A 25,938-nucleotide genomic window follows, 5' to 3' on the forward strand; every position below is an offset into this window, starting at 1 on the left:
GGAAACACTCACTCCCCTCCGCTGCCCTCCTGCAGCCCCTGGCCCACCGTCTACTTCCTGTGTCAGTCAGTCTGGCCCCTCCAGGGTCCTTGTGTGAGTGCAGTCAGACAGGACACGTTGTTTGGTGACTGGCTTACTCCTCTGAGCATCACGTCCTCAAGGTCCATCCACACTGTAGCGTGGATTCCCTTCCTTCTGAAGGGTGAACAATACTCGTTTGACTTGTCTTAAAGACCCCTCTAGGTAAGTTCGGTAACAGTTGATTTTTACACTGTCCCTTCTCGTTCAGGATAAACACAGTGTTTTGGGGCTGCTTTTGGTGTTTAATATGTTTTATAGCTACCACTCCAATTTCATCTGATGTGAAGCATTCTTTAGTCTGAATGTCAGCCCAAGGGCGTGTGGCCAATGAAGGAAGCTACTGCTGCTGCTGAGTCGCTTCAGTCGTGTCCGACTCTGTGCGACCCCATAGACGGCAGCGCACCAGGCTTCCCTGCCCCTGGGATTCTCCAGGCAAGAACACTGGAATGGGTTGCCATTTCCTTCCCCAATGCTTGAAAGTGAAAAGTGAAAGTGAAGTCGCTCAGTCATGTCCGACTCTTCGCGACCCCATGGACTGCAGCCCACCAGGCTCCTCCGTCCATGGGATTTTCCAGGCAAGAGTGCTGGAGTGGGCTGCCATTGCCTTCTCCAGGAGGGAAGCTACATTTTGCCATAACTAGAGACTCACTTTCATCTTTCTAGCAGGGATGAAGCAGGAAAGAACCTACTGCACAGCACGATTCCTTGTTTGCGGTGCTCTTTATAGACAGCGCTTCCCAGTTTAGCATTCAATTCAGTCCAGGCACTCAGTCGTGTCCGACTCTTTGCGACCCCATGAACCGCAGCACGCCAGGCCTCCCTGTCCATCACTAACTCCCGGAGTTCACTCAAACTCATGTCCATCGAGTCGGGGATGCCATCCAGCCATCTCATCCTCTGTTGTCCCCTTCTCCTCCTGCCCCCAATCTTTCCCAGCATCAGGGTCTTTTCCAATGAGTCAACTCTTTCCATGAGGTGGCCAAAGTATTGGAGTATCAGCTTCAGCATCAGTCCTTCCAGTGAAAACCCAGGACTGATCTCCTTTAGGATGGACTAGTTGGATCTCCTTGCAGTCCAAGGGACTCTCAAGAGTCTTCCCCAACACCACAGTTCAAAAGCATCAATTCTTCTGTGCTCAGCTTTCTTCACTGTCCAACTCTCCCATCCATACTTGACCACTGGAAAAACCATAGCCTTGACTAGACGGACCTTGGTTGGCAAAGTAATGTCTCTGCTTTTGAATATGCTATCTAGGTTGGTCATAACTTTCCTTCCAAGGAGTAAGCGTCTTTTAATTTCATGGCTGCAATCACCATCTGCAGTGATTTTGGAGCCCCCCAAAATAAAGTCTGACACTGTTTCCACTGTTCCCCATCTATTTCCCATGAAGTGATGTGACCAGAAGCCATGATCTTCGTTTTCTGAGTGTTGAACTTTAAGCCAACTTTTCCACTCTCCTCCTTCATTTTCATCAAGAGGCTTTTTAGTTCCTCTTCACTTTCTGCCATAAGGATGGTGTCATCTGGATATCTGAGTTTATTGATATTTCTCCTGGCAATCTTGATTCCAGCTCATGCTTCCTCCAGCCCAGTGTTTCTCATGATGTACTCTGCATATAAGTTAAATAAGCAGGGTGACAATATACAGCCTTGATGTACTCCTTTTCCTATTTGGAACCAGTCTGTTGTTCCATGTCCAGTTCTAACTGCTGCTTCCTGAGCTGCATACAGGTTTCTCAAGAGGCAGGTCAGATGGTCTGGTATTCCCATCTCTTTCAGAATTGTCCACAGTTTATTGTGATCCACACAGTCAAAGGCTTTGGCATAGTCAATAAGGCAGAAGCAGAAGTTTTTTCTGGAACTCTCTTGCTTTTTTGATGATCCAGCAGATGTCGGCAATTTGATCTCTGGTTCCTCTGTTTTTTCCAAAACTAGCTTGAACATCAGGGAGTTCATGGTTCACGTATTACTGAAGCCTGGTTTGGAAAATTTTGAGCATTACTTTACTAGCATGTGAGATGAGTGCAATTGTGCGGTAGTTTGAACATTCTTCGGCATTGCCTTTCTTTGGGATTGGAATGAAAACTGACCTTTTCCAGTCCTGTGGCCACTGCTGAGTTTTCCAAACTTGCTGGCATATTGAGTGCAGCACTTTCACAGCATCATCTTTCAGGATTTGAAATAGCTCAACTGGAATTCCATCACCTCCACTAGCTTTGTTTATAGTGATGCTTCCTAAGGCCCACTTGGCTTCACATTCCAGGATGTCTGGCTCTAGATTAGTGATCACATCATCATGATTATCTGGGTCGTGAAGATCTTTTTTGTATAGTTCTTCTGTGTATTCTTGCCACCTCTTCTTAGTATCTTCTGCTTCTGTTAGGTCCATACCATTTCTGTCCTTTATTGAGCCCATCTTTGCATGAAATGTCCCTTGGTATCTCTAATTTTCTTGAAGAGATCTCTAGTCTTTCCCATTCTGTTGTTTTCCTCTATTTCTTTGCATTGATCACTGAGGAAGGCTTTTTTTAATCTCCCCTTGCTATTCTCTGGAACTCTGCATTCAGACGCTTATATCTTTCCTTTTCTCCTTTGCTTTTCGCCTCTCTTCTTTTCACAGCTATTTGTAAGGCCTCCCCAGACAGCCATTTTGCTTTTTTACATTTCTTTTCCATGGGGATAGTCTTAATCCCTGTCTCCTGTACAATGTCACAAACCTCTTTCCGTAGTTCATCAGGCACTCTATCTATCAGATCTAGTCCCTTAAATCCATTTCTCACTTCCACTGTATAATCATAAGGGATTTGATTTAGATCATAAAGGTTTTTCCTTTCTTCAATTTAGGTCATACCTGAATGGTCTAGTGGTTTTCCCTTTCTTCAATTTAAGTCTGAACGTGGCAATAAGGAGTTCATGATCTGAGCCACAGTCAGCTCCTGGTCTTGTTTTTGCTGACTGTATAGAGCTTCTCCATCTTTGGCTGCAAAGAATATAATCAATCTGATTTCAGTGTTGACCATCTGGTAATGTCCATGTGTAGAGGTTTCTCTTGTGTTGTTGGAGGAAGATGTTTGCTATGACCAGTGTGTTCTCTTGGGAAAACTCTATTGCCCTGCTTCATTCCATACTCCGAGACCAAATTTGCCTGTTACTCCAGGTGTTTCCTGACTTCCTACTTTTACATTCCAGTTCCCTATAATGAAAAGGACATCTTTTTTGGGTGTTAGTTCTAAAAGGTCTTGTAGGTCTTCATAGAACCGTTCAGCTTCAGCTTCTTCAGCATTACTGGTCGGGGCATAGACTTGGATTACTGTGATATCGAATGGTTTGCCTTGGAAACGAACAGAGAGGGGATCAGAGGGCAGACAGACTGAAAACCACAGTCATAGACAACTAGCCAATCTGATCACATGGACCACAGCCTTGTCTAACTCAATGAAACTAAGCCATGCCGTGTGGGGCCACCCAAGACGGATGGGTCATGGTGGAGAGGTCTGACAGAATGTGGTCCACTGGAGAAGGGAATGGCAAACCACTTCAGTATTCTTGCCTTGAGAACCCCATGAACAGTACAAAAAGGCAAAAAGATAAGACTATGAAAGATGAATTCCCCAGGTCGTTAGGTGCCCAATATGCTACTGGAGATCAGTGGAGAAGTAACTCCAGAAAGAATGAAGGGATGGGGCCAAAGAAAAACAATACCCAGCTGTGGATGTGACTGGTGATAGAAGCAAGGTCCGATGCTGTAAAGAGCAATATTGCATAGGAACCTGGAATGTCAGGTCCATGAATCAAGGCAAATTGGAAGTGGTCAAACAGGAGATGGCAAGAGTGAACGTCGACATTCTAGGAATCAGCGAACTAAAACGGACTGGAATGGGTGAATTTAACTCAGATGACCATTATCTACTACTGTGGGCAAGAGTCCCTTAGAAGAAATGGAGTAGCCATCATGGTCAACAAAAGAGTCCAAAATGCAGTACTTGGATGCAGTCTCAAAAATGACAGAACCATCTCTGTTCGTTTCCAGTTTCGTGTAGGTGCAGTTAATAGATTACTTCACGGTTACATCCAAAATGAGACGGCATCGCAATGCCCAGACCCATCAGAGAGAATCAGGCAGAACAGTGAAACTTTCTTCTAGGACTTCAGGAAAGAGATTCTGACTATACCTAGATATGCTGTTATTTTCCGTCTCTTTGATACGATTTCATTGTTATTTTACTGCCTCCCGTCTGTCTTGCGGTAGAATTGACATGTGTGCCAATTCCGATGCTGGATAGGATCAATTTGTGTCTGGAACATGAATATGATACACGGGAATAGGTTTAAATGTTTTGGGTCATATAGTTAGCCATCCAAGCCAAGGTCTTAGTCACTCAGTCACGTCCGACTCTTTGTGACCCCGTGGACTGTAGCCCGCCAGGCTCCTCTGTCCATGGAATTCTCCAGGCAAGAATACTGGAGTGGGTTGCCATTGTCTTCTTTAGGGGATCTTCCTCACCCAGGGATCGAACCCGGGTCTCCTGGAGCCATCTGGAGCCACCAGGGAAACCCTATGATTAGCTGTGTTGTGTGTGAAAAGTCCCATCCCTTTCAATAAGGTAGAGTTTTCAACACAGATTTCAGATTCGCTGCCATTCTGGGGCTTCCTCTGTGGCTTGGTGGTAAAGAATCTGCCTTCCAGTGCAGGAGACGAGAGTTTGATCCCGGTCGGGAAGACCCCCTGGAGGATGAAATGGCACCCACTCCAGGACTCTTGCCTGGAGCATCCCATGGACAGAGGAGCCTGGTGGGGTACAGTCCATGCTGTCACAGTGCGCTGGACACGACTGAGCCACTGAGCATAAAAGCCATTCTCTCCTTGGCTGCCCTGCCAGCCCTCCGCATAACTGAGGTTCCCAAGGGTGGAGCCTTTGGCCAGCAGGAGGCTGGGGGAAGGAGCCTCCTGTCTGCTCTAGGTAAGAAGAGAGTGTTCCCAGGTGGTGCTAGGCCCACAGGGCCGCACAGAGTCAGACACGACTAAAGTGACTTAGCACGCGTGTTGAATTCAGTTGTGGACAGGTATTGTTGTTTAGTTCCCAAGTCATGCCCAAGTCTCTGGGACCCCATGAACTGCAGCACGCCAGACTTCCCTGTCCTTCGCTATCTCCCTCAAACTCACGGCTGCTGAGTCAGTGATGCCGTCCAACCATCTCATCCTCTATTGCCCCCTTTCCTCCTGCGCTCAATCTTTCACAGCATCTGGGTCTTTTCCAATGAATCGGCTCTTTACATTAGGTGGCAAAGTATTAGAGCTTCAGCTTCAGCATCAGTCCTTCCAACAACTGCTTTATTCAGGTATAAACTGCTTTATAAAAGGGTGGGGACAAGGGCAGGGCCACAGCCCCAGGGGCAGGACCAGCAGTGGACAGGGGAGCCCGTGGGGTGCCTGCCATGGGCAATAGCCTCTGCTATCCTGCACAAACTACAGAGTCCTCTGGTGGCGGTCAGGTCTGCACACACAAGAACAATCACCCTGATGGTCAGAAGGGGGCGCAGACATCCAGCCGCTTGGCAGTGCAGCGTGGCTCTGGCCGCCATCTTCTGGTCCCTAGACTAGGGGAGGGGAGGTGGTGAGGGTCCAGGTGACAGCCAGGGGCCGTGACTCAGGGGCCCCCCGCTGGACCGCAGAGCCCATCCTTCCCGATGGGGACCCACCCCTGCCCATCCCCTGGGGCCTGAGCAGGCCAGTGCCCGGTGGGCCCCCCACTCCTGGGGCCTCCATCTCTTCCTGCCAGACTCTCAGCCTCCCCAGGAGCCCCGGGGCCCACCCTCCCTCAGCTCAGGCCCCTTGGCCGGCCACTCACCCACCAGGGGACCACGTCCTCACAGCACCTTTCTCTCTTCTGGACCAGACTTGAGATCTGAATTTATCTGAGTGTGAAGGATGTACCTTTCCTAATGAGGCTGGGAAGGAGGACGTCTTGGGACAATGGGGACATAGACCCGCCCCCCACCCCTTGGGCACCCACAGCCTTGCCTTGGTTGCACTGGGCAACCAGTCTTTCACTGGGAGGGCCCCCCAGCCGCAGCTTTCAGAGTTCCCTATTTTGGATGTAAAACCCCAGCGCCCTGAATCTGTCTCAGCACCTAGGTGGGGACTGTGAGTCCCAACACAGTTTCTGGTGGGTGTGGAGCCCCCGGCTGCACTCTTCACGTGTGGAGTTCTGCTGGTCCAATACTCCCCCAGTCCTCAGACTCCATGTTAGGGACTGTTGGTGTTTGCCCATCAGGCTGGGTCTCATTAAAACTGAACTGGATCTCTAAATGAGTCACTGCCAGTCTAAGCTGGACTGGGCCTGGTGCGAGGCCTACTGGGGATACAGAATTGGCAAGTTAGAAAAACAAGCAGCAAAAACTGGGAGTGCAGATTAAGCATTTAAGAGCTGTTACACCACTTGCCTCCTGACCTAAGGACTCACATGTTAGGGTAGGTTGATTATAGAACTGGTTGTATTGCCTCCAGATTGCTCATCAAACCCAAGAAAACTGAGCAGCGAGGTACACCACGAATCACGCCCAATCTGCATCTCAGAGGCAAGTCCTTTTGAGGTATTAGTTCGTCTCAGAGAGAACCCAAGGGTTAGATATAAGAAAGGAGCTCGCCACCTGCTGGCACAACTGTTTATTTTATATCTAAGAACTGCTGCCCCAGAAGCTGGGTACATCTCAAAAATGGCGAAGTCTCAGTAAACAGCCTAGAATAGAAAGGCCATTTGCGAGGGGTATTCCAAATAGACAAGATCGCATAAGAGGTAGGCCTGAAAGCAGACTTCCTGAGTCAAAGAAGTTGGATGGACCTGTGCTTCCTGCTATAACAAGCCCGCTCTGGCTGCTGTAGAGGGAATGCAGAGTGGCTGCGCTAACCCAGGGCAAGCGTGCTTGACTTGGCCTCAGTGGCACCGAGACTCTGCCCATTCTGGAAGTGGGACCAAGTGGATTTGGTGTGAGGGGCAGAAGGGGCAGGGGAATGGGTGGAGCTGGATGGGTGAGGGACGTATAATTAAAGCCCAATAGATCAAAACTCCTTTAAGAAATGAGTAATACAAAGATTAAGGCCCATCTGATACAGCTTCTTGAAGGGCTGCTCAAAGATTTATAGGCAGAGGATAAATTGGCTCTGACGAGAGAAAGAAGACGATGTGTGTCATCGCCCACATCTTCCAGCGGCAGGTAAAGTGTGCAGAAAAGGGCCATCGCGCAAGGTGGCCAGTGGCCACCTCCTGTGCCGGGGCGGGGACTGCGCAGAGGGTACAGTGGAGTGAACGCTTGTGTTCCCCCAAATTCCTACTGAACCCCTAAAGTGATGGTGTCAGGAGGCTAGAAGGTCATGAGGGTGGGTCCCTGCCTCAGCTCCTTCCACCAGTGAGGAGCAGGGAGAAGCAGGCTGTCTGCAATGAGGGCCCATCCACGCTGGCACCCTTATCTGAGACCGTCAAGCCTTTAGAAAGGTGAGAGATACATTTCTATTACTTATGAGTCACTGGTCTGGGCACTAGCTATAGCAGTCCCAACTCAGACAGAAGGTTTGGGAGCCTGAGGTCTCCCTTAGAGGAGCAGGCTGGAGAGCCCAGGAGCCCTCCTCCACGGAGCGGGCACTTGGTTATATCAATCTGAGTCAGTCAGTTCAGTCGCTCAGTCGTGTCTGACTCTGCAACCCCACGGACTGCAGCACCCCAGGCCTCCCTGTCCATCATCAACTCCTGGAGCTTGCTCAAACTCATGTCCATCGAGTCGGTGATGTCATCCAACCATCTCATCCTCTGTCCTCTCCTTCTCCTCCTGCCCTCAATCTTTCCCAGCATCAGGGTCTTTTCCAATGAGTCAGCTCTTTGCATCAGGGGGCCAGAGTACTGGAGTTTTAGCTTCAGCATCAGTCCTTCCAATGAATACTCAGACTGATTTCCTTTAGGATGGACTGGTTTAATCTCCTTGCAGTCCAAGGGACTCTCAAGAGTCTTCTCCAGCACCACAGTTCAAAAGCATCAGTTCTTTGGTGCTCAGCTTTCTTTATGGTCCAACTCTCACATCCAGTGTGGCCCTTGACATACACCTGATTCGCAGGCACACAGATGCTGCTGGGCCGTCTGGAGGGAGATGAGACCAGGCTTAAGACATAAAAAGCTCATCCCCCACAAACAGCTCTGGACTGGGGAGGAAGAAGCAACCAGCCTGAGCCGCAACTGCCTGCCAAGCGGGAGGAGGGCTCCCTGCAGCCTCCAACAGCAGGGCCCTGATCACAGCCCGCCCCCCAACACGCGCACCCCCGGCTTTCTCTCTCCACACTCCGTTTTCTCCTTAGCACCGTCCAGTTCCACCTGGACGTGGCCTGCTTCCTCCCACCGGCACTCACGGGGACGGTCATATCCGTAAGGCTGGACACGGCTGATCAGGCGGTGATCTGGGCATTGCCGAGGGCAGCAGAAGCCGAGGCGGGCAGCAGAAGCCGAGGCGGGCACCCAGCCACAGCGGCCCTGACCCGGCGCCTCCGCCCGCCTTTGTCCGCGGGGGAGGGGGCTCTGGTGGGCAGACCGCAGCCAGCGCGTGCCTCGGCCGGCCGCCTGGGATGGGGGCTTCCCAGCTGGACCCCAGGAGAGGAGGGGCTCTGGCGGCTCCCCGGCGCCGGCAGCCCGTGGGGTAGTGTTTCCCGGCGAGGGGGCAGCTCTCTGAGGGGCGGGGCTCCCTGCGGGCGGGCGGTGGGCTCGCGGGCGGGGCGGCGCTCGGCGGGCTATCATTTGTCGTTATATTTAGCGGCGGGCCGGTCAGCCGGGCGGCGGCGGGGGCTATAAGCGGCGGGGCGCCCACCCTCGAAGCAGGAGTCCGAGCGAGGCGACGGCGCTGGAACCCATGGACACGTCGTACCCCCGCGAGGACCCCGGGGCCCCGACGCCCCGCAAGGCTGACGGCAGCGCCCACACGGCCCTGGCGCTGGGGGCGCCGCGACCCCCACCTCGAGACCACTTGATCTGGTCCGTGTTCAGCACCCTCTACCTGAACCTGTGCTGCCTCGGCTTCCTGGCACTGGCCTACTCCATCAAGGTGGGCCTGGCGTGCTTCGTGGGGGCTGATTATCAAGCCGGGGTGCAGGAGGACTCTGCTGGGTGTCCTACAGCCTGACTGTGGGGGGAGGCCTGCCCCCGACCAGGGCTTCTGACTGCTGTTCATAAAAATGAAGGGGGGCGGTCTAGTCTGTCCCAAAGGACCCAGGGTAGATCCGGCCTAACCCAAGGGGGCTGCTTCTTTCAAACGGGGCTTTTCACACGTGGGGCTCCTGTTAGCACAGCGCCCTAGCTTCAGCTCCTGCGGTGGCGGCCTCCCAGCACCACTGAGGACTCCCTACCCTTGGGAGTCCTGGAAGGTAGATGCTGGCTTGGGATGGCCACTGAGTCCATTAACTGGAGTGGGAGGGTGCAGAGGCTCCCTTCAGCCCCACCTTAGGCTGAACCCTTTACCACCCAAGACCCCCCAGGGAAGGTCAAGCCCATGTGTCCAGCTGGGGGCAGTGAAGGGAGTGAGTCCAGCCCAGACAGTATCCCCTCAGGCCTCTCCCCTCCATCCAGGTTTTGGGTCCAGCAGGGTCCCTCAAGCTGTGGACCCAGTGGCTGCCTGGGGCAGGGGTGGCGGGGCCCCCAGTCCCCGCAGGCCGGTAGAGCCCTGGCTCTGCTGCTGGTCCGCAGGCCCGAGACCAGAAGGTGGCTGGAGATCTGGAGGCAGCCCGGCGTCTCGGCTCCAAGGCCAAGTGCTACAACATCCTGGCCACGATGTGGGCGCTGGTGCCACCGCTCCTGCTCCTGGTGTTGGTAGTGACCGGCGCCCTGCACCTGTCTCGGCTGGCCAAGGGCTCTGCCGCCTTCTTCAGCACCAAGTTCGATGACGCCGACTATGACTGACAGGCCGGGCCCTGTCCCTGTCCCGATCAGGGACCCCAACCCCAGGGCTCTACCCCAGCCCCCTGGAGCTCTGACCATCTACAGGGCTGCGGCCCACCCCCGCCCTAGCCCGGGAACTGGCTCTGAAGGTCTTCCGCTCGGGCCTCAGGGGCTTCCCCTCAGCTCGATGCCCCCAGTTCCCTAACCCCCGGCCCTCGGGCCAGCTCCTCCCTCCCCACTCACCAGGCTCGGCTGTTCAATTAAAAGGAGTTGGCTCCAGAAAGTGCCTTCTGGGACTTCCTGGCTGGGCTGGGGAGGGCATCTTCCTGAGGGGAGCTACCCTAGGGACCACCAGCGCCCAGTCCCCCTGGACCGCCCTCAGCATCCGCGGGGGCCGCTCTGTCCCGCTGGCTTGGCCGTGCCCTGACTGTCCCCTTCGTGCAGGCACCAGGCAGCCTGTGGCTTCTGGGCGGAGGCGACTGAGTATTTTAGAATGAAGCTGGGGAACTTGGGCTTTTGATCTCTGCCACGCTGTGGTTTAGTGGCCTCTCTTCCAGAACATGTGTGGTGAGTCTCCGAGTCCACGTGTGTGCCCATCCTTGAGTCAGCGTGTGTGCACGCGTGTTAAGGGGAGTCCCTGGCCAGTGAGATCCGTCCTTGCCCTGCATGTTCCTGTCTGTGGCTGGGCCTGTGCTGACCTTCTTTTTGTGTCACGCTGTCCTCCTGACCTCACATTCCTTTAATTCTGATTGATCTCCGTCCCAGCAGTGGGTTCCCTCCCTCCTGGATCAGGGGGGCTGGAGAGAGACACACAAGCAGACAGGCACGGTCACGCCACCGTCTGTGCACACGCCTATCACATACACAGGCACAGGAGCACCCCCCACACGCACGATCATACAGGGAGGGACACTTGGGGTGAGGACACTTCTAAGTGTCTTTGGCACACGTTCATGTTCTCGTATCATTTTACCTCCCTATGCAACCCCCTACCAGATCCAGAGAAGGGGTTGCTGAACACGCACACTGTGTGGCTGGGGGCGAGGCCCTTGGGGCCTTGCTGTGGCCAGGCCAATGACAGGGCAGGCTAATTGCAGGGGCCTTAACCACAGGGTGGCTCAGGGCTTTGAGCACCCCACCCATGGTCCCTTCCCACCGGGCCTGGGCTGGGGGTGGAGGTCTCTGTGGCGCTGCTGTACTCGGTGCCCCTGGAGTGGCCCCCCCCCTGTGACAGCCAACAGTGGCCCAGCTGTCTCCATCACATGCCAGCGGTGCCCCGGGCCCTGCCGAGTGTGTGCTGCTCTGAGCCACCCCGAGACAGAGGCTGTGCTGGAGGGACCTGGGGTGGAGTTCTGCCCCTTCCTGGGCGCTGGTCCTACACTGGACCAAGGACAAGGCCAGCACTAAGACTAGCATGGAGGCAGTGTTTCAACACTAAGCTCCAGGTCTGACCCAGGAAGGGAACAACCCATGCTGGACACAGAGGCTGGGAGCTGGGCTTAGCCTGTGTGCGGTCGAATACATGTCTCCAAGCAGGGGATGGTCTGCTGGTCCCCACATTTGGTGAGGGGAGCAGAATGTCCAGCCCATACCCAGGTGTGAGGGCAGAGAACGTGCAGTCAAGCCAGGTACAGGTGAAGGTCACCAGCAATGCTTCCTGCCCCAGGAAGGGGCCTGGTCAAGCTCAGGCAGTGGGCTGCCACAGACTGGACCAGCCAGGCAGCACACACGTGCTGCCACCCTGTTAAGGCCCCTCAGAGGGCTGCCCCTCCCCCGCACAGGTGGGCGCACACACACACGCACACGCGTGGCACAGATGCCTGGGGAAATGTCAGGGCATGTCAGTCCTGTGGACAAAGCGCCGCCTGCCAGCCCCACCCAACGCCTGTGCCCACATCTGGCTCCAGGGCTGCAAAGGCAAGTGTCTGCTTCATGGGGACCATCCGTGGCCTAAATGCTTGGCTCCGGCAGACCTCCTGGGCCTTTGTTGCACTGCCAGCGGCTGAATGAGAGCCTGTGGGCACCCAGGGGAGCCCCATCAAGCGCTGATTCCATTCCGAGGCCACGTGCACTCAGGAAGCTGGTCTGTAGCTCGGCCACGCTCCCTGCAGCCGCAGGCAGGCAGGCCCTGGTGACCCCAGCTCCTCCGCCACCCCTGTCCTCTCTTCCTCAGGGGCTTTAGTCTATCCCAGTTCACCTGCTGGTATCTGCTTTTGGGAGAACTTGGGCTAACTCTCCACTGAGAACGGAGAGCAGTAGTTTGCCAGATGAAGGCGGCGGTGGGCGGTGGTGGGGTGGGGAGGGAGGCAGGTGCAGACGTGATGGGACTCACTCACTTGTTCCACATGAGCAAGGGAACGGAAGCCTGACCGTTGACGAGAGCCTCCCTTTCAGGAGGGTGCCCGTCGGCTCCTCAGCACAGACACAGCTTGCCCAGCACCGACCGAGCTTTACTCCCCCAGCAGACGTCGTCCCACCCTGGAAGACCCGAAAGCCCGTCAGCTGTGCCAGCTGGGGGGCTCAGGCCTGGAGCAGACGGCAGGTGGAGCCTCGGCCGAGGCCGCGTGCCCCGTCCTTCTGGCTGGTCGGGGCGGGGGAGCAGGGCCCTGCTCCGCACCCCACACCCCTTCCGTCCTCGAGGAAGGCACGTGACAGAGACCGTCAGAGGTGACCGAAGTGGCCCAGAGGCAAGACAAGCCAAGGACTGAGCATGCTGGGCCCCCGGGCGATCCAGGAGGGCCTGGGCTCAAGCGCGTGACACACAGTCCTTTGTGGTGAAGCTGCAGCCCAGGTCCTAAGTCCTCCCCACGCCCTGCACCCCGTGGTCCTCCCCAGCGAGGCCCGCACCTGCCTCAGTCTTCCCTGCAGAACTGGCCCCACGGGAAGGGCACGAGGGGGTGAGAGCAGACAGGGCTGAGCAGCAGGGAAGTGTCCACGGGGGTCACTGGGGGCTCGGCTAGAGGCAGAGGCTTGAACTCAGGCCAGAGGGAGCCCGGCTGCCACATGGAGGTGGGAGGGGGTCCAGGAGGGCATTGAGAAGGGGTGGGTACAGCCACTCGGGGGTACCAGTTGGGGGCATGGCCAGGGGGGACAGCCCTGGCCGTCTGCAGGGAGGGGGCCTGAGGAGGGGCTCGTGGAACTTCAGGGCCCAAGGGTGTCCCAGAGCGGGGCCTGTGGGCTCGGGGCAGCTGTTCAATGTCTTCAGAAAGCCTCCCAGGAAGCTCATGGGGCAGCGCGTGCGGCCTACAGGCCTGACCTTTGTATCCGGCCTGCTGAGCAGGGGAAGCACACTCTGCGTCCTGCAGGGAGACGGCGTTGTGGGGCGAGGCGCACCCTGGGGCCGCCCTGGGTGGGGTCTGGGGGGTGCCTACCTGGAGGCAGGGGGAGCCGAGCCCGCGACGGCCACAGCTCGGCTTCCAGAGAGGGGGCCCAGGGCCCTGCCTGGGCCGTGACCTCAACTGTCACGAGGCCCGCAGAGAAGGAGAAGTCAAGCCTGCTCCCCTGGTAGGAGATGCCAGAGACGCACACTCCAGAGACCCCCACCGGACACATGGGGTCGAAAGCCAGACCGGCCCTGGTGATCCTTGGGGGAAGGGAAGGCTCTGTGAGGAGGGCAGGGGGCAGCAGGCGATCGCCCTCTGCTGCCGCTGCACTCACCTGAACCCCGTGACCCCAAAGAGCACCGCCTGCAGGAAGCCCCCCATGCCCGTCAGGAAGTTCACAGCACCTGACCCGTCTGCATTCTCCGTCCACACCTGCAGGGGGCAAGGCGGTCAGGGCAGGGCTGGGCGTGGTGAGCATGGAGGTCCAGGCTGGGGCCAGGCTGACCTTGAAGGGCTCCGTGACGTTGGCGAAGCTCCTCTCCAGGAGGGCCCATGCCCGCCCTGGGTCCTTCAGCTCCATCCAGCCCACCGCAAACATGCTCTGGGGTCAGAGGACATGCTGGCATGAGGCCCACAGCAGGGGGAGGGGATACTGAGGCCAGTGGGACAACGCCAAGGTGCTGTGAGGACCACCGCCCCACGCCGCACATTCTCCTTACCCAGGTCATGGCGGGGCCGTGGGGGGACGTCACCGCCTCATAAATCTCCAGGTTTTGCCTGCGAACGTGGGGACTCAGGGGGAAGGGGACGGGGTACCCCAGGAGCACAACGTCTGCTTGCTTCACTTCCTCTCCTGGGGGGTAGGGCAAGGTGCTGCTGAAGGGGTGGCGGCAGGGCAGGGACTGCTCTGTTAGGAAGGGGGCGTCCAGGGCGGACCCTCTGGGAGGAGAGAAGAGCCTTGAAGGAGCTGCGAGTCCACTCACCAAGCTGGTACCCATCAAACTCAGGGTGAAAGTTCAGTTTCGGGTCAAAGGGCACCTTGATCTTATCAGCCACCACCAGCCACTGGTTGGGGACAGGATGCCCCAGGTCCTGGGCCAGGGCAGCAGCAAAGCGCAGGCTAGGAGCAGAGGTGGCAGGGCAGGGGTGAGGCGGAGGTCGGGGCAGGGGGAGGAGGGGAGGGGGCAGGGGAGGAGGGGGAGGGGCAGGGGACGTGGGGGAAGGGAACAGGCGAGGGGGCAGAGGCGAGGCAGGGGGAGGGGGCAGCCACCACACTCCTTCCGCTTTTCGGTGGAGGCGGGGTGGGGTCTGACCTGCTCTGGACCAAGACGTTGGTGTACACAGAATTGTTGACCCCTGGGTGGTACTCATCAGGGGGCATGACTCCTGGGCATAGAAGGGCAAGATGGTACTTCATGGAGGGGCTTAGGCACCTGCCCCGGCCCAGTCGCCACTGTGGGGCTGGCGGCCACACGTGCCTGCCTGCCCCTCCACTCGTGACTGTCCACGCTCCACGTCCCTTGCCCGCCACCACACTCCCGCGACGGCCACGCTCTCACCCTTCAGGTGGTACTTCTCCTCCGCAGGGCTCCATTCTACACGGCTGCACCAAAACTCAGCCACAGCCCTGACCACGTGCCAGCCACCAGCCTCTCGGAAGAGCTCCAAGTCCTGAGGGGAGGGCCACGTCAGAGGCCACGGCGCCTGTGATTCGAGCTCCCACCGGTGACTGCACTTCTCGTCAAGGCCCGCCCTTCTGAGCGCCCAGGAGTGCAGGCCTGGCTCCGAGATGCTCCACAGGGCTAGACCCAGACAGGCAGTCGTGCAGCGTGGAGGGTGGCCCTGGGGGGCGCAGTGGCCCGTCACCTGGGTGGTGTGGTAGTACAGCTGGAAGGCCAGCACCACGGCCCCGTTGACGTGGATCTCCTGGGTCCCGTAGATGGCTTCAGGGCAGACCTCCAGGCCAGAGCCCGCGCTCTCCCAGGCAAACTTGGCTCCCTGGGGGTTGGGGGATGGAGCAGATGACTGCGTTCCTGGGGGCCAGGGGTAGCCTGCCCCTTTCCCCTCGCTGCCAGCCTTCAGCCATGGAGGGCAGACAGAGGCAGGGCTGTTGTGGGGCCCTGAGGGCTCTGAGTGCCTACGGTGTCCCTGCTGTGGGCCAGCTTGCTTCCGCCTGGCATCTACTGTGTCCCTGCCCCGGGGCAGGGCAGCGAGGGGAGCCATGGGGCTGTTGTTCCCACTTGCGCAGTACAGGCTGGGGGAGGGATCCAGGACGTCCGGGTCCCGCCCACAGGGGGGCCTGGGGCTCGGGGCTCGGGCCTGGGAGGGCTGTGAGGCCTCAGGCCCTTTGGGGGCCCCTTACCTGGTAGCCCAGGCTCCGAGCATTGGCCAGGGCCCCGCCGAGCGTCCGGATGCGGTACTGCAGGAGAGCCTTGGCGGCCTCAGGCTGGAGCAGCAGGAGGCCGGGGAGCACCCAGAGGTCCTGGAGCACAGCCACGGAGGAGCCCCGGTCTCTCCCCGCAGCCACACCCAGCTTCCTCCTGCAGCGCGCCCCTGGGTCTGTCCCGCCAACCCCACGGCCGCATCCCCCAAAGACACTCCTCAGACCCGGTGGGCACCGCGAGTCTGGGTGTGGGGAGCGGACGGAGGGCCCCGCGGTCACCTGGTCCTGGCTGCCTCACCTTCCTCCACCCTCCCTCCCCTCAGCAGCCCCAGGGCTCTTTCCAGAGCACACTGCGGGCCGTGCGCTTCCCCAGGTAGAGTCTCCGCGGCCTCCGCGGCCTCCTCGGCCTCTCCACAGTGACTCCTTCCCCAGAGGGGAGCACCCCCCGCCCCGGCCAGGTGTCCTGCAGCTGCGTAGCTCTGGGCCCCCGCACTTTCTGGTCTGAGCCCCCCTCCTTCTGCGCCTCTGCTGCCCCAGCAGGCCTCCCGAGCCGCAGCCCCACCCGGGCAGAGGCCCGCAGCGCGTGGATGGGGCGGCGCACCTGGTCCCAGAAGACATGGCCCCAGTAGCACTCGCCACGGCTCCCGTTGGAGAGGCCCCCGGGGCTGAGGCCGTGGCAGCCTCGTCCTGGGGCCCCGGGCTGGGGCAGGGCGCTGAGCAGGTAGTAGAGGGCGCCACGCAGGGCCTGGCGCAGGGCGAGTGGCCCTTCTACATCCAGGCCACAGTCCGCCCAGAGCTGGGCCCAGGCCTGGGCGTGGGCCGTGTAGAGCGCGTGCCTGGCCTGCAGCTGCAGGGCCTCTGTGAGGCAGGCCTGGGCCTCAGCCTGGCTGCCACCCACCACCGTCAGGAACTCCCACGTCGCGTCCTCCTGCCCTTCTCCGAGGGTCAAGGCGGGGGGCACCGGCGTCCACAGCATGTGCACCTCCTGCCGCGCACCCCCAGGCTGCTCGGGGGTGAGGGTGCGCCCGCACAGGTACCTGCGGGAGGGCAGCTGTGAATCAGGGACCAGCCTCTCCTCTGGCCGCCCAGCCGGGCCCCGGCCCCTCCTCACCGGGCTCCCTGGAAGTCAGGACCCAGATGCAGGTCCAGGTCCGGACTTTCTGGGGAGAAGGCTGACTGCAGCCGCACTGTGACGGGCCAGCTCCTCTTGGCCAGGCGGGTGATGGACACACTGAAGGCCAGGACATGAGGCAGTGTGCGGTGGGCATAGATCCGCTGGGAGGCGCGGAAGCTGGGGCCCTCCAGGGTGTGCAGGAAGGAGCCTGGGAAAGGGTGGAGAGGAAGACGGGGCAATCCTCACACCCGCCTGGGGCCACCGAGGACAGTTCCAAACCGCCGGCCTTTGTGGGCTGGGAATGAGGTCCCCCTCCCCCTTCAGTGAGGGAGCCCCTCCAAGCCCCAGCTGTCCTGTTAGGGAAGCAGCAGCTGCATGGGGGCTGCCGGGCTCCGGCTCGCTTGGGAGGCCCGCCGGCTGGAAGCCTCCCAGAGCCTCCTTTTCGGGATGCTGGCATCCTGAGTGAGGAGGCGCTGGGATGGGGCCCCTGTCTGGCCTTCTGCTCCCTGGGAACAGTGGCGGGGGTGGGGGTGGGGCGGGGGCGGCGGGGGGCAGGCGGGGGCTACCTGTGTTGGTGTCCAGAGCGTAGGTCTTGGTTAGCTGCTCTCCCGTCCCTGCAGGGGCCTCCAGCTGGACATTGATGGGGCTGGGCAGAACGGCCCGGTGGGTATCCCCCAAAGCCCCATTGTACACACCGCTCACATGCAGGGTCTCATGATACACGCGTGTGCCCAAGTATGCGTTGGTCACGGTGGCCAAGAGCCGGGGGTCACTGGGCAGAGAATGGGCAGTGAATCTGGTGGCGTCCTTGCCAGCATCCTCCATGGAAAGGGTGACTCCGCGGAGGGGCCTGCAAAAGCGGGGGTCAGAGGCCCCACAATGGGCTGGGCCTCTGTTTTCTGTAACTCCCAAAGCTCTCCTTGGAACTTGAATAATGCCCCCAGAGGTGGAGGGAGAGGCGTGTGCCCACCTGGGTGGCCCCGATTTTCTCAGGCCGCCCCAGGAAACACCCTCCCCCAGAAGATGCTCACCCCCACCCCCCCACTATTGATCCAGGCACCCAACGGAGGCCCCAGCTCCCACCTCAGGGCCGCACCCCAACGGACCGGTCCTGCTGGCAGGAAGGGCGGAGCCTCAGCCCGCGGGCCTCACCCTCCTGGAGCCCAGTCAGTACAGGGCGGGGTGCGGCCAGCAGCTGGGGAAGGGGACGGGCAGGCGGGCCAGAGGCCCCGTCTCTGGGTCCGCAGTCCTGCCGCGTCCCTCGGCTCCAGCGGGCGCTGCCGCTCAGGCGCAGGAGGAGAAGCAGCCAGCGGTGCCCGTGCCCCCGGAAGGCCCCGCGCTCCCCGCCCCAGGGCCGCGCGGGGCGGGCCAGACGCGCGTCCCCACCCCCGGGCGTGCGCGAGGAGGGGGCGAAGGGCGAGCCGGGCGCCTCTGGCGGCCCAGCCTGCGAGGCCGGGCGGAGAGAGGCCCAGCTCCAGCTGCGCGCTGAGGCTTCTCCAGGGAGGCTCTGACCGGGCTTTTGCCGGTCCCCCTCTCCGGCGGCCGGTCCCCCTCTCCGGCGGCCGGTTCCTTCCTCTCTCCCTGCCCGCCCTCCCGCAGGAGCGGTGGGGCCGGAGCTCTCCTCTGGAGTCCCGCTTCCTTTGTCCCCACCCCACTGGCTGGCTCTGCGCCTCAGTCTCCATCTTCTCCATGTGCCTCCCTGCCTCTGGAAGCTCCTGAGCTTCCTGGGCCTGTCTGGACCTTGTCTCTCTAACCCCGGCCTGACCCAAATGACTGTGCTGGGACCACTGGCCCAACCAGACAGTCAGATTTAGCCTGTGCCTGAAACCTGGCCTTCCTACTTTCCAGCCCACAAGCAATGGTGACCTCACCATCCCGCACCCAGGCCCCTCCATCCCCACTCCCAGGGCCCCCACCAGGCCCCCTTCCCGGCTCTCCCCATCCACAGGCGCCGCCTCCTCGCAGACCAGGCCACCCTCCTGGGTCGGTGCAGGCCTGCTGTGGCCCCACAGCTCTTGCGAGCAGAGCCACAGCCAGCCTGAGAGTGCTTAGGGTGTGCTCAAAGCCTGCAGCGGAGCCCACTTTACTGGCAGGAGAGCCGCCCAGGCCCTCCCCTCCGCCCCCCGCAACAGCTGCTACCTGGCTTCCCTGCTGCTTCTGCACCATCCCAAGCAGGCTCCCTAGTGTGGACTCAGTGTGTCCCCCCCACATCCATCGGTTGACTTCTGATCCCCACTGTGATGGTGTTTGTGGGTGGGGCCTTTGGTACATAGTTAGGTCAAGAGCAGTTAAGAGTAGGATTTGTGCCTTTATAAAGAAGAGATTTGGAGTAAACTCCGGGAGTTAGCAAAGCTGCAACTCCTGGTGCGCTGCAGTCCATGGGCTCTCAAAGAGCTGGACACAACTGAGCGCCTGAACTGAACTGAACTGAACTGAAGAGGAGGCCTTAGAGCTCCCTCCTACTCTGTGAGGACACGGCTGGAAGACAGCCATCTGCACCAAGAGGGTCCTCATCAGAGGCCGAATTGACTGGCACCTTGACCTTGGACATCCCAGCCTCCAGAACTGTGAGAAATACACTTCTGTTGTTGGTCAGCTACCTGCTCTGTGGTGTTTCGTTAACAGCAGGCCAAGCTGCTGTGGGGCCTTTACACTTGCTGTCCCACTGCCTTTTCCTCAAGACATCCTTAGGCTGACCCTCACTTCCTTCCATTTTCAAGTGCCCTGTCTTCCCTAGCTTGCCCCAGACCCCTTACAGGTTAGAGAAAACCCTTGGCTCCATCCCCCACGCCTTCTTTTCCTCCCTCCACAGCATTTATCAGCTGCCTAGAATGCCAGCTCCAGGAGGGCAAGGATACTTTGTCTGTTTTGTGGAATGAATAACTGGATTTGAAAATGGGTTATGGAAGGAAGTCTGGGGGACATGAAGGGACCCAGAAGGCCCTTCTGACTAGGGCCTCAGAAGCTGGCGGAGTCCAGCAGCTTTGAGCAGAGAAGACTTGAAGATTCAGGCTGTCTGCTGCTGTCCCTGCCGGTCAAGGCCAAGCCTCCCATCAGAGCTTCCAGAATCCAGCTGTTTCCCCCAGCTCACCCTGGAAATGGGGGCTGTGGCTCTGCCCCATTCAGATGGGCTGGGGAACAAAGGCGAGGGCGTGAGCACCCGTGAGGATGCCTGGCTAAGTGCAGCAGAGAATGACAGGCCTGAATCCCAAGGAGAATTTATTGTCAGCACACGGGGCTCACACCACCTGAGTCTCCCACCTGCCTGCCCCGGGCCCCTCAGGCTCAAGGGTTGCCCAGAGCAGAGAGCACCATCCTCTCGCCCTTGAAATGGGGAGGTCTGCTCTGTAGGGCTGACCAGATCCCTCCCTAGTCCTGGCCTTCAGGACCTCAAAGGGCACTGATGGCCACCTCGGGGGGCTGGGGGTGGACGTCCAGCGCCGAGTGCGTGATGACTAGTCTCGGGTTTGCTGTCTCCACAGCTCGCAGCTCCTGCAGCGACTGCTCACTCAGCTCCACAGAGGTCAGCCTGCAGCAGTGCGCAGAGAATGGCAACGGGGCTGGTGAGGGAGGGGGCCTGCGGGTGCAGTGCTGGGGAGCAGCGGCAGGGGCAGTGCTGGGCTGTGCCAAGGGCACGCGGTCACAGGAGGTGGCCCGTCGGGGACTGTCAGAGGGAGGGGAAGGGGCAGGGGCTGGGGGCCAGAGCCTTCAGGGCGCCAAGGGGGGCTTAGGGCCGCCGGTCCAGATTATGGGCACGGGCGGCTGGCAGTGGGCATTTGAGCTAGTGGCGCGGTCCAGGCCCGGGGCCAGAGCCAGGGAGTTAGAGGGTGGGGCTCCAGGGCCTGAGTTACAGTGGGGTTGCCTCAGGAGGGCCCTGGGAGAGATTCCTCTTCAAGATGTGGGGGAAGCCCCGGCACCCACCCCAGCCCAAGGCTGAGAGGCTGCGTTCTCAGCACCCTTCCCAGCCCTGTCTCCACCTGAGGGTTTGCAGGCGGCATCCTGGGCACTTTAGGGTGGTGTACAAGCAGGTCACCACAGGTCCTGACAGCTGGCAGCCACTGAGATCCAGGGTGGTCAGTGCTGGGATCTGCTGGAGCTTGCCAACCATGTACTGGAGTGCTTCCTGCAGGCCTGGCTGCTGAACCCTAGGGGAGGGCTGACCTTAGGAGCTGCTGTGGGAGCCCTGGTCCCTCCCTCGGTCCCTCCCGGGCTGCTCCTCACCTGAGTGTCTGCACGCGGCACTGAGGTGAGGCCAGGCCCTCGCTCAGCACACGCAGGCCGGCCTCGCTGAGCCCATTGTGGAAGAGGCCCAGCTCTGCCAGGGCTGGGGCCTCCCTCAGGGCCTCCGAGAGATCTCTGCAGACCGAGTCAGAGAGTTTGCAGCGGGACAGCCTGTGGTCAAGAAGCACACGAGTCCGCAGTGGGCGAGCTGCCTGCTCCCGGGGGGCTGAGGTTCGGTCCGCAGACTTGTTGGCTCCACACCCGCCTCCCTGGGCCCCACAGAGCGCTCCCGCGCAGTTGCCACCCGCGTCCACACCTCGTGAGCACTCGCTGGACGGCACCCCCTTGTCTCTTAGGACATTCTCCATGAGCTTGCTCTCAACGTGTCTAACTCCACATAGTTATCCAGCCAGTACAGGGGACCGAGCTTATTCAGTCCCTAACAGTTGGGCAGTGTGTCATTTCTGCCTTTTTTTTTACCATTATAAATAATGCTGTGATGGGCGTCTCCATGCAGTTAGTTTGGCAGAATTGATGGGCTCCTGATGTTTATGCCAAGTTAAGTTACCATGTCAGCATTGACACGTGACTGTATTTAAGTCACCATACCTAATCAGTACTAATTAGTATAGTGTATCTTACTCTCTGCTTACTTGGTGGTAGTGAAGAGTAATTGAAAAGATTACATACTAGCTACTGCCTCAGTAATTCTCACATCACCCTTCTGAGGTGGAAGCTACAGGCTCCATTCCCCGGGAGAAGACTGAAGCTCAGACAGACTGGCCTGCCAAGGGCAAAGAGGCAGGCAGACTGGCCTCAGAGCCTGCGCCCTGAACACCTTCCACAACTCTTCTGAGATCCAGAAGGACCACCCAGCAGTATCCAGTAGCTCTTAGCAGCCTTCCCGGGGAAGGGAAATGACAGTCTGGCCTTTATCCCTCTTCCAGAAGCTCAGCGTACTCTGTTCCCCGCTCACACAGGGGCCAAACCCTCTGTTTTAACTAGCACCCAAGCGCTTCCCTCCTCTATCCTGTGTGGGCAGAGCCTGCTGATCCTGCCAGGGGACCATAGGCTCTCAGCCTGTCTCAGCACCCCCTCGGTCAGCCATCCCCAGACAGGGCTATACCTCTGCCCCTGCCCAGGGTATCCTGCTCTGTGTCCTTTCCAGGGGAAGGACTGGGATTTGTTCACTTACGTCAGGCTGTTCAGACCACACTGTCGGTCGATCATGGCCTCACAGAGTGGGCGCAGGGGGGAGCCTGGGGGTTTTCTCGTGGTGGCTCGAGAGCTATGAAGAGAAAAGAAGGTGAAGGTCCCTGCCCCTTCCAGCCCCTCAGTCCTGAGAAGGTCTCCCTCCTCCAGTTCCGAGACATTGGAGCTGCTTCTGCCCTTACCCTCAAGCTGGGCCAGGACCCCCTCCCTCTTCATCCCGAACCCAGAGTGAAACCACTTCTCTGTGACCTCATCCACCTCCCCACTGAAGCTGTCTGTGTGAGTCCCGTGGGACAGGCGGGTCCGTCCTGGCATCCGCAGTGGGCGTCCCCAGCCCCACCCCCTGTCAACATCCTGACGGTCATTGTCCCAACAGATGCTGAGCACCTCAGTCAGGTGCTGGGTTGGAATCAAGTGCACAGAAACGATGGCACGAGCTTTGCCCAGAAGGCGAGGGTCTGGCGGAGGAGAGGGGTACGGGCAGATGTCATGGCACACAGTAGTCAGTGGGGGCACTTCTGAGGCCAAACGGCTGCAGAGAGGAGAGTTTGGAGAGGCTCTGAGGACAGGCAGTGCCCCGGGTGGAACGAACGGCAGGAGCAAAGGCTCAGAGCACAGTGCGTGTGGCGTATTCCAGAGAGCATTACGAGAAAGCCTCGTGTCGGTGGTGGGAGAGGGAGGTTTGCCTTGGACGTGGATGCTGGGGGGGGGGAACATGGTGAAGGCACCCTGGGGAAGAAGATGGACATTGGGAGCTGCCTTGAGCAGGTAAGAAAGACCAGCCATGAGGTCGTGCCTCTCCTCTGGGGAGCAGGCGTCAGGTCTGGACACGCTCCCCAGGCCCAGGTGGACATAAGACGCTCTGGCACACGTGGCCCACACGGAGGGCCCGCAGAAGAGGGCAGCCCTGCCCTGGAGACTCACGAGCTGCCACCCAGGCTGCCCTGCAGACGCTTCATCAGGCTCCTCTTCTTCCTCTCCTGCGCGGCGGCCAGTCTGCAGCTGACCAGCCGCAGGGCCTGCCCTGCCGGGCAGCACCGCACACAGTAGCTCAGGACGGCCAGGTCCATTCTGCTGAAGCGCACTCGCTCCAGCACCAGCTCAGGGAGGCCGCGGAGGGCCTGGTGCACAAATGCGCCCTCCTGTGTCTCGTACAGGCAGTAGAGCAGCTCCAGAGGGTAGTCGAGCTCCTCGCCCTCCTCCTCCTCTGACTCCTCGGTGCCCTGGGGTGCCGGGATCTCCTCCGTCCCCTCTGGCGCCGCCCTAGGGCCGCCCTGGCCCTGGTCCTGCACCCACCTCAGGACATGCTGCTTCACGCGCTCTGAAGCTGTGCAGCCGAAGTGGCGCTCGATCTCGCACATCCTCTCTGTGTTCAGCAGCCCAAAGAGGAAGCGCGTGGTGAGCTTGAGGTGGCCGCGCAGCTCCGGGTCCCCCTGCAGAAGTGCCTCTATGCCGCCAGCAGCTGCCCTGGGAGCCCCTTCATCCTCCAGCAGGTAGGACAGAGCAGCTAAGAATTCCTGGAAGCTCTGATCAACGAACTGGTACGTGACCTCTGTCTCCAGCACGCCTGGCACCTCCTTCTTGCTGAGAAACTGCGTCTGGACCTTGGCGCCACGGAGCTGCAGGCGCTCCAGGTCCTCCTCCGAGAACCGCGCCCTGCCCCCGAGGACACCGTCACGGGCCAGGCGGCACAGCTTGCGCAGCTCTCTCTGCAGCTGGGCCCCGTCAGCGGCGGGCGCCGATCTCAGGACGCTGGCCACGAAGAGCAAGTACACGGACGTGGTGGTCTTGGAAGCGCGCCACAGGTCCTGGCCGCGCTGGAGCTGCTGGCGCAGCACGGTGCACACGATCCAGCACACGGCGGGCACGAAGCACAGGGAGAAGAGCATCTCGTTCTCCTTCACCGAGCGGTAGGCGTGCTCCGCCTTCCACTCGTCCTGGAAAAACTTGTAGAAGTACTTCTTCCTGTCCTTGTCTGAGAAGCCGCACACCTCCGCGCACTGCGGCGAGCACAGGCGGGCCTGCAGCCTCCCGGGGGCGGCGGCTCTGCTGGTCACTAGCAGGCGCGCCGCGGGCAGCAGCTCCTTGCTCAGCAGGCTCCCCAGCACCCGCGCGCCGCTCGCGGCCTCGTGGGGGTTTCTGCAGGGCGCGGCCTCGGCCGGCTCCGGTGCCAACATTTCGTCTACGCCGTCCAGGATGAACAGCAGCCTCTCGGACTGCGCCAGCATCTGCTGCACCGGCGCCTCGCGGTCGGGGCACTGGTCCAGGATCAGGTCGGCCAGGCTGCACGTGCCCGGTCGCTCCAGCAGCTCGCGGCAAGACAGGAAGAAGGCGAAATCCACGTGGCTGTGGTACAGCTTGCCGGCCGCCCAGTCATACAGGATTTTCCTGGCCGCCATGGTCTTGCCGATGCCCGCCGGGCCCTGCAGCGCCACGGTCAGCCGTCTCTCGCCCTCCTCGTCGCGGTCGAACAGGCGGTTGAAGGTGTGGGTGTCTGAGCGCCGGGCGCGCTCGGCCTCCGGCTCCTCGGCGATGAGCAGCTTGGTGAAGCGCTCGCTGATCTTCACTGAGCGGGCGTCCCGCTCCTTCACCTTGGCGTGCTGCCGCAGCACGTGCTGCCGGTACTTTTTCTTGTACTCTGCGGGGAGGGGGCGCCGGACGGAGGGCAGGGGAACAGGGGTCGGGGGGGCGCTGGGTCAGTGCCGCTCCGGGGCCCGTTGCCCTCCCTGGCGGGCTCCGGCCTCAGTTTCCCCTGTTGCCTCACAACCCCCTCTCCGCGCTCCTCCCCGGGGCCAGCTGTGCAGAACCTCCGAGTGACTGAGGACACCCGAAGTGTCCGGACAGCTCGGGGCCTGCGCTTTCCGCCGAGAGAGACCTACCGGAGACGGAGAGCTGCGCCGGGGAGCTGGGGCCGAGACCTGGAAGGGAGAGCTGCGGTGGGTCCCGCGGACCGGGCGAGGTGCGGAAGGGAGCGTCAGGGGTCGGGGCCCCGGGGCACGCGGATGCTCTTTGGGGGAAGCCAGAGGAACCTGCCCAGGCGGGAGAGGCCGAGGTGAAGCCCCACCTGGCACTCACTCTGCAGCCGACGCTCCTTGAGCCGCGCCGCCACGTCGCGCACGTCTGCCCTCTTCAGGGTTTTCTGGGCCACGTCCAGCGCGCGTTCCGGCCCGTAGAAGTGGACCAGCAGCTCCACGAGGTCCAAGGTGTCTGCGCCCTCCAGCCGCCCCCACGGGATGTTGCGACCGTCCGCCCGCTGGTCCCGCAGTTTGTGGCGGAAGCGCTTCAGGTGCTCTTGGCTCAGGTCTTCCAGTGCGCCCAGGAGCAGCTCGCGGGCCGCGGCAGCGCGGGGCTCCATGCTGCCGGCGGATGCACGCGGTCAGCAGGGGCCCGCGCCCCCGTGACCCCGGCCTCTCGCCGTCGTGTCCGACCGCAGCCCCGGGCGCCCACGAGCAGCAGGGGTTTTGACGCCCCCCCCACCACCCCGCCATCTATCCAGGTGGCTCCAGGCCAACGCTTGAAAGAGCGCTCTGCCGGAAGGGTCGTCCTCTCCTCCGAGGACCGCGACCGAGGACTTTCCTCCGGGGCTTTCCAAGGCTTTCACACCGCCGACCGCATCGCGGTCTGGTGGTGAAATGGACTTACTCCCAGGCGGGCACTGGCCGCCGCTGACCCCAGCGTTAGGGGGCGCCTTCCT

At 60.2% G+C, this 25,938-nt stretch overlaps 3 protein-coding genes across 5 annotated transcripts; 1 reads left to right on the forward strand and 2 right to left on the reverse strand.

Annotated features, from left to right (window-relative positions):
- Window positions 1–8,774: 8,774 nt before the first annotated feature.
- On the forward strand, window positions 8,775–10,278 carry IFITM5 (interferon induced transmembrane protein 5). The gene is made up of 2 exons (XM_040255480.1): window positions 8,775–9,161; window positions 9,800–10,278. Exons 1-2 carry the CDS (start codon window positions 8,970–8,972, stop codon window positions 10,010–10,012), a joined length of 405 nt encoding a protein of 134 aa, XP_040111414.1. The 5' UTR covers window positions 8,775–8,969; the 3' UTR covers window positions 10,013–10,278.
- A 2,142-nt stretch (window positions 10,279–12,420) lies between these two features.
- PGGHG (protein-glucosylgalactosylhydroxylysine glucosidase) lies at window positions 12,421–19,930 on the reverse strand. 3 transcript variants are annotated; one of them, XM_040255432.1, is made up of 14 exons: window positions 17,918–19,930; window positions 17,378–17,661; window positions 16,809–17,019; window positions 16,299–16,734; window positions 15,677–15,796; window positions 15,181–15,312; window positions 14,874–14,985; window positions 14,628–14,700; window positions 14,298–14,434; window positions 14,034–14,167; window positions 13,820–13,915; window positions 13,649–13,746; window positions 13,363–13,574; window positions 12,421–13,290 (listed from the first exon to the last, which is right to left on the reverse strand). In XM_040255432.1, the coding sequence occupies exons 2-14, from the start codon at window positions 17,634–17,636 to the stop codon at window positions 13,235–13,237; spliced, it is 2,076 nt and encodes a 691-aa protein (XP_040111366.1). In that variant the 5' UTR covers window positions 17,637–17,661; window positions 17,918–19,930; the 3' UTR covers window positions 12,421–13,234. The 3 variants fall into 3 exon arrangements, with proteins under 3 accessions (XP_040111366.1, XP_040111367.1, XP_040111365.1); XM_040255433.1 differs by having other exon boundaries at window positions 17,895–19,930; XM_040255431.1 differs by having other exon boundaries at window positions 17,964–18,953.
- Window positions 19,931–20,059: 129 nt separating this feature from the next.
- On the reverse strand, window positions 20,060–25,599 carry NLRP6 (NLR family pyrin domain containing 6). Its single transcript, XM_040255235.1, has 7 exons — window positions 25,320–25,599; window positions 25,124–25,162; window positions 23,169–24,882; window positions 22,228–22,320; window positions 21,033–21,203; window positions 20,789–20,956; window positions 20,060–20,340 (listed from the first exon to the last, which is right to left on the reverse strand). Exons 1-7 carry the CDS (start codon window positions 25,597–25,599, stop codon window positions 20,202–20,204), a joined length of 2,604 nt encoding a protein of 867 aa, XP_040111169.1. The 3' UTR covers window positions 20,060–20,201.
- Between the last annotated feature and the right edge of the window lie 339 nt (window positions 25,600–25,938).

Source organism: Oryx dammah, unplaced genomic scaffold (assembly GCF_014754425.2).
Source record: "Oryx dammah isolate SB20612 unplaced genomic scaffold, SCBI_Odam_1.1 HiC_scaffold_15, whole genome shotgun sequence".
Lineage (NCBI taxonomy): Eukaryota > Metazoa > Chordata > Mammalia > Artiodactyla > Bovidae > Oryx > Oryx dammah.